This window comes from Ceratosolen solmsi, unplaced genomic scaffold (assembly GCF_000503995.2).
Source record: "Ceratosolen solmsi marchali unplaced genomic scaffold, CerSol_1.0 scaffold6, whole genome shotgun sequence".
Lineage (NCBI taxonomy): Eukaryota > Metazoa > Arthropoda > Insecta > Hymenoptera > Agaonidae > Ceratosolen > Ceratosolen solmsi.
This window is the reverse complement of record NW_011948414.1, coordinates 14,508,962-14,516,238: the sequence shown is the minus strand read 5'-3', so window position 1 is coordinate 14,516,238 and position 7,277 is coordinate 14,508,962. Positions and strand designations below refer to the sequence as shown.

Genomic DNA, 7,277 nt, shown 5'->3' with positions numbered 1-7,277 from the left:
AGCTCTAAATTTAAAGTCTAATGTAAAGTATAAGAAAAATACATATCATGAAAAGTGTAAATTATTGTTATTAAAATAGATATCTTGAAATGTCAAAAACCAATATCATATAAAGTGAAGTCTGAAGGAGGTATATATATTAAGAAAAAAAAGTAAAAAGTCAAATAAATGAAAGTATATTCTTCAAATAATCTTTTATTTGATGCATTGATTGTATTACACTTTTTGTTAATTTTGGAAGTTTAAACAAATTGAAAAAGCCGTTTCGTTCAACTTTCAATTGAGTAATTTATTATTTTATAAAATTCATAATAATTGATAAATTTGACGTTTAATTTATATACAGTCAATTAATTAAATAAATGATCGAATAAATATTAAGAATATCTTTACAAAATCCATATTATTGGATTTTTTGAAATTTAAGTAATGTTACTATAATAACAACATGTACTATAAATATATGAAAATATAAATATATATAATCGTATATATATATTATCGTATATATCTATACGGTATTAGAATTATAAAGGCGCAGGAAAAGTCAAAATATGTTGATTGTCAATGTTAAAAATAAACAGTATATATAAAGAAATTTTCAGATTTTTCATTTTTTATCTTCTTTGATGCCTTATATCTCATACTTATTTATTTTATTCAATATCTTTCTTATCTTCTAGTTTTTTGTTGTATTTTTTATGCAGCAAAGAAAATTACATATAGAATACTATTTTTATGATCATACAACTATAAGATAAACTATAAGCAGTTAACTTCTTTTTAGAAAAGGTAAGAATATAATTAGTCTTTTACGTATTTATGAATTCTTGGGAGTTGAGTCAATAAATCGTGTAAATAACGAATAAGTGATTATTTAAAATAATAGTTATAATTAGAAGATAATGAACTTGTAACATGTAATTTCTTCATATAATTTTTTATATTTATATATCATATTAATTTTATGATTACAATTTTTTTAAATGAAAATGGAAATGATTTTTTTTAATATTTAATATTTTTATAATATATTAAAATAATATATTTTTTATATAACATGTATATAATGTCGTTAAAATTTATTGTATGATTGAGTACTATAATTGGGTGAGTGATAATTAAATATTGCATTTTATATGTAAAACTATTAATGATGAAAAATAATGTTAAAACTATATGAATTAAGTAATATGTTTTAATTTAAATATAATAAGAATGTATAACTTATAATATTAATACTTATATAGATAGAATTATACTTATGGCTTAACTTTAAAATATTTACTATATTTTAATATATATGTATTTTGCAAAATTAAATTGTCCATTGAGAATAGTTGTATTATTTACAAAATATATGCTTATGTACATTTTACCAAATTTATTAAAAATCAATTAACTGAGTGATTATTAACTTTTCTTATTTAATTATTTTGTCACTCATATTATTATATTATTATTTGATTTTTAGGTAGTTAAAATATAATAATATGCCATTTTCAATCATTTGATAAATATATCATACTACTTGACGAATTTTCTTCGTATCAAATATTATTAATTTAACATTCTTAATTTTTCGAAATTATAATCGAAATATTTATTAAAATTATCTTTACGGTTTCTTATTAATCCGATCATATTTATAATATAATATTATTGATTATAATTAATTAATATTTCATATTAAATTGTATAAATCCTTTTATATATATGGTACTTAATTAGCAAAGGATATAGGTCAAAGATCACATATGAAATAAGATGATTAAAAACAAGATATTTTATTTTTTTCGTTTTTTATATAATTATTATATTTATAATTGGTATAAAAATCACTCTTATATTATAAATAAATTACATTTAAACAAAAATTCTTTTTGAATTATTAAAATTCAAAATCCATTAAAATTAAAAAATTGTAAACTACAGCACTGTTAACACGCATGCTAATCGTTCGTATACATATCAAAGAAATAATTAAATGATTAAATTATCATTTTTATTGTAAAGAAACTTTTGAAAAAATCATATGTGAATTAAAAAACATCTCCAATTGTTTTTTTATGTAATTTTAAAATGGTGACAGCGTTCGTTAAAATCTTTGATCTGAAATACAAGTCACATTTGATCTTGAAATTCAATTTCTCAAATTTGTGGACTTTGAAATTTATTTACGTTTTAAATTAGTATTGATAACCTCCATTGCTAGCATAACTCTGTCCACCTCCACTGCTGGGAGTACCGTAGTTAGTCGATGGTCGACCCACTAAGTTTGAGCTTTAAGTAAAATAGTATAATTATTACGTATGTAGATAAAAATGATGCATATGCAGACAATTATTTATGAAAATAAGTATGAAAATATGTAATTTTTGAATTTTAAATACATTATTGTATTTGGAGTAGCTTTATAATTTATTTCGATTAAAACTTATTTTTCCATGTATAAAATATTTATTCGACTATTTAGTCGAAATTATTTAGTATATTTTACTTTTAGAATGGTTTTAATTTTTTAAAATTTAATTTAAGATTTTTTAATTTTATCGAGGCTATATTTATGTTTATGTTAATAATATTTGAAGTTAAATTGATCAAAATTGAATACACATTATTAATTATTTATTTTAAAAAAATTAATGAAAAAGAAAAAATTTTACCCGTCATTGAAGCTAGGAGCTCCGTAGTTTGAAGAAGGTGCACCACCGCCAAAAACACTGCTACCTCCATTAGTAGGGGCACCATAGCTGGAAGACGGACGACTGGGTGCACCATACGAGGATAAAGGTGCACTGTTTAAGGATGAAGATGGACCGTTTCCAAAACCACTGCCAAAACTACTGCCAAAGCTACCACTGGATGGTGCACCATAGCTAGATGAAGGACGTCCGCCTCCATGTCCACTGTTACCGCCAAAGCCATTGCCACCTCCGATAGCCGGAGCACCATAATTCGAGGAAGGACGATTTGGAGCACCATAAGCGGATGATGGACGAGAGTTGCCAGGAGCACCATACGAGGATGAAGGTGCGCCGCTTCCAATACTTCCGCTTACAGATGGAGCACCGTAATTTGAAGATGGTCTGCCACCAGAGTGTCCACCACCATTTCCAAATCCACCTCTCCCACCGCCACCATTAAATCCTGAAATTATAATAATTTTTCGATACAAATTATAAATTTGAAAGCAATTTGATAGAATCAGAAATATCATATTATTATTATAGAAATTACTTACCTGAAGATGGTGCACCGTAGTTTGATGATGGACGGGGTGGAGCACCATAGTTCGAGGATGGACGGCTTGGGGCATTATATGAGGATGAAGATGCACCACCTAAGAAATCATTTTCAATTTTAGTTATATAAGATTAAAAATTTGGAAATAATTTTTTACAAATTATTTCAACATTTTCAAAATCTAACTTTTGTACTATAATTATAAAATTGCTAGCATAAGTTAAAAAGTAAAAAGGATATTTTATTTTCGTTGATTCCTATATTCCTTAATTATTATTGTTAATTAAATAATGAAAAGTTATAAAAATACAAGATACTACAGAAATGTCACCATTGCCGTTACTTAATGAACCACTAGCTAATAGAGCTCCATAAGATGAAGAAAGTGTAACACTACCGAATCCACTGAAGGATCCACCCGATGGTGCTCCATAGGAAGGAGAAGGTACTCCTCCGCCGAAACCACCTCCAGATGAAGGTGCTCCATAGTTTGAAGAAATAGAGCCACTACTAAAACCACCACTGTTACTAATACCGAGGTTTGGTGTGCCGTAACTAGTTGATGGTGGTAAGTAACTTCCGGAAATGGGTGCTAAAAATACATTTTGTCTTTTAATTGCAGTATAATTATTAACTGCATACATATATATGTATTTATATCATACATCTATAGAAAAGAAACATGTTAGAACAGATTGTAAAATATAAAATAAAAAAAATATATCAATGAAAAAAATTATCTTTAATTTTCTTTTTGACTTAAAATTTCAATACTTTATCAATATTTTTAATTTTTAAGATATGATTTTTTTTCATCTTCGAATTGATCTTTTTATTTAATCTTTTACATCAATTATTATCATACTTACTATTAATTATTTAAAAAGTTTTTTTTATCTTTTCAAATAGAAATGTTAGTTGTAAATATAAGTTATTAACATTAAGATAAATATGTAAATACATAGTTTTTTAAAATGATTTTTATTGAAATCCTTCTCAGTATGCGGTTTAACGAAATTAATTCAATGATCAGAAGTCACGTTTGATAATACTGGCGAAGTAATGTTAAGATGTGTTTTGAAATAAATATTCTAGTTTTTAAATATTCTTAAACTGTATAGTTTATTGAAAAAAACATTAACAATTCCTATGTAGTTATAAAAAATTATATAGTTATATTTATATATTTTGTATAGTTATATAATTATAAAGTACAAATTAAAAATAATAGGAAATGTATGTTTTATTATTTTGAAAAAATTAATTAAAAATTTTCAATATATTTTTTTATAAAAAATTATAATATTGATTTTTTCTCTTAATAAAATCTGTTAGTTAAAATATATTTTAATGTTAAATAATATTAAATAATAGATACGTTTTTTAATAATTCAATAAAACTGACAAAAATTATTTATTAATAATAAAACAATTACTTGACTTCATATGAAAGTAAATTAATTTGTTTGTATAATTTTCTTTAATAACTATAATTTAAATGCAATCCTTTATAAATAATATAAATGAAGATATGTAAATAAATGAGTCATTGCAATTTATGTGTATATGTCCCAGTTTTTAAACGTTTTGCGTGAATAATTAAAATAATACTTGAACTTTCTACTCTTGGGATTTTCCTGCCATTAATGACTAGTTCTTATCATGAACCTGGTTCAATAGTTTATGTTGAGTGATATTGTGCGTACATTTGAAAAAGGATATCCGGATATTTCCTTGTTAAAATACAAAATTATTACCGCACTTTAGAAAATCTAATGATTTAGTAATAAGTTAAATAAAAGTGGATGATTAATGTATCGATAATAAGTTAAGTGTACAATGGTGCACTAAGTGTTGAATTGTTCAATTGAGAGTAAATACTCAAATTGAAAGGCCCTAAATTATTTAAATAGATTTTCAGATTTTTATTTTCTAATTTTATTTCAGTTAAATAGTGGAATCTACGTATTTCGTTTGGAATTCTCTTGTTTTCCAATAGATTAATATTTAATATTGAAATATTGAATTAACAAAGCTCTAAAAAAATGTTTTATGAATAATTATATTTGTAAATCTGTTGAGAAGATTATGCACGTTTTGAATTTCTTGGTTCTTTCTTTTTTTTTAATATTATTGAGAAAGTGACTTTGTAAATATGTATACTTTTGTTTGGTATTTCCGAGAAAATTTAAATCGCGAATTTTCTATAATTGAGCCCGCAGTCACAAAGCTAATTACGCACTTGTTGAGAGTGAATCTCCCACACTTTCACTACTTGTTGTGTGTACGTGACACGACAAAATTTATACATATATACAAGTGAAAGAAAAGCAGTAATTTACTTAGTTAATCACTGTTTTTAATTATGAGTTATATTTCAAGTAGATGGATTATTTTTTTCTGTTTGATATTCTGGTTATTCGTAGAATTTATAAATATAGTATGTACATCTATATCAAAATTTGTATTAAATAATAAATACTAGAAAATTAATAAAAATTAAATTCTTTATTTTTTTAAATTTCGAGTGTATAGCATAAATGGATAAATTCTGTATTCTGATTGGTAATTATTATTATTAAGTGAAATATTTCATATGTCTTTGCATATGAAAATATAGATATTTTTTTATTATTATTTTGAAAATGCAAATATATTGAAGTGAATTATTCAGTAAAAAATATTTATATATAAACTAGAAAACAAATTGATTTTAATATTTACAATTATTAAAAAATTTCATTAATATCAATTTTATGTAATTTCAGTTTAACAATTTCATATATCTAAAAATATGTTAATATTAAACGAAATAAGTTGCTTTTACAATTTAGAAAATAATATTTATATTCATTTTTTATTTATGAAACAAAATTAAAATAAATTCGAAAGCCATAACGGTATGTTCTTGTCAACGAGAATTTATCTAAAAATATTGGCTAATAATAATCACAACCTTAATTTTTCCATATCTTTGGCTATCCTTTCCAAATTTCATTGAACTTGACGATTAACATATTGTATTAGGATAAATATTTAAAAAGCTTCGTAATAATCACCCTCAGTACGCGAGTATGGCAGTGCAGAGATGAGCATCACAGCTATCGGTAATAAAGTCTTGGAATTCCCCATATTGCCGGGTGCAACTCTTCAAGAATTAATAATAAAGGTAAAACGAATAAATAATATTAACAGTTCAGAAGCATACACCCGCGAAGAGCAACAGAGCTAGTGTGAGCTCGTCGCTTTACTGCGATTTCGTTTCTAACACGTTTTAAACACAGCGAATCTCGCTTTTATAGCCAGTTGCTCTTTTGGAGAAAGTATATGAGCTCGATACGTTGTATGGGGACCATAACAGAAGTGAGTGGGGAAATGTTGCGATCGCCGGCGCCGCCGCCATCGTCGCCTTTTAGACTCGTAGTGCTTCGTGAGAAATTCAAGAAGGGGAGCGAAAAAGATGCGTCTATTCCCACCAAGTTGTGCGTGAATCGAGAAAAGGCAGAATGCACGAGCCATTAGCACTTGCTTGTTTTTTTATCCATAAGCTATGATTTTCTTACATCACTTGACTATTTTCTTATGTTTCCGCTTTTACATATATAAATTTTGTATGTACGTACATAGATTTCTATACTCTTGGTTACAGTATCATTTAATCGATTTCAGTTTTATTTTCTATTTTTATGTAAAAGTGCTTGCAACTAAATTTTGTTTTTAAATGAATTTAATTAATGAAAGCCATTTGCAATAATGTTGATAAATAAATTTTGTATGATATTGGATGATTTATTTAAACAATTACATCAATAGAGATAATAATTGTTTAATAATAAATTTGTAGATATATTTATATCGATTTTCATGAATTTTAATAATATAACAGTAATAATTTTGTTTAATAAAAGTTTTCTTGCACGATGTATTTTTTATACACATTATCAATTAAATTAATAATTATACATTCTTGATATTATTCAATTAAATTTTTCATTGAAGAAATGATTAGTTAACATAAAAGTAAATAAGTG

At 24.8% G+C, this 7,277-nt stretch overlaps 1 protein-coding gene across 1 annotated transcript; it reads right to left on the bottom strand.

The window, feature by feature from the left end:
* Positions 1-2,065: 2,065 nt before the first annotated feature.
* On the bottom strand, positions 2,066-6,534 carry LOC105368216 (pro-resilin). The gene is made up of 5 exons (XM_011507183.1): positions 6,306-6,534; positions 3,644-3,838; positions 3,245-3,343; positions 2,667-3,150; positions 2,066-2,283 (listed from the first exon to the last, which is right to left on the bottom strand). The coding sequence occupies exons 1-5, from the start codon at positions 6,376-6,378 to the stop codon at positions 2,190-2,192; spliced, it is 945 nt and encodes a 314-aa protein (XP_011505485.1). The 5' UTR covers positions 6,379-6,534; the 3' UTR covers positions 2,066-2,189.
* Between the last annotated feature and the right edge of the window lie 743 nt (positions 6,535-7,277).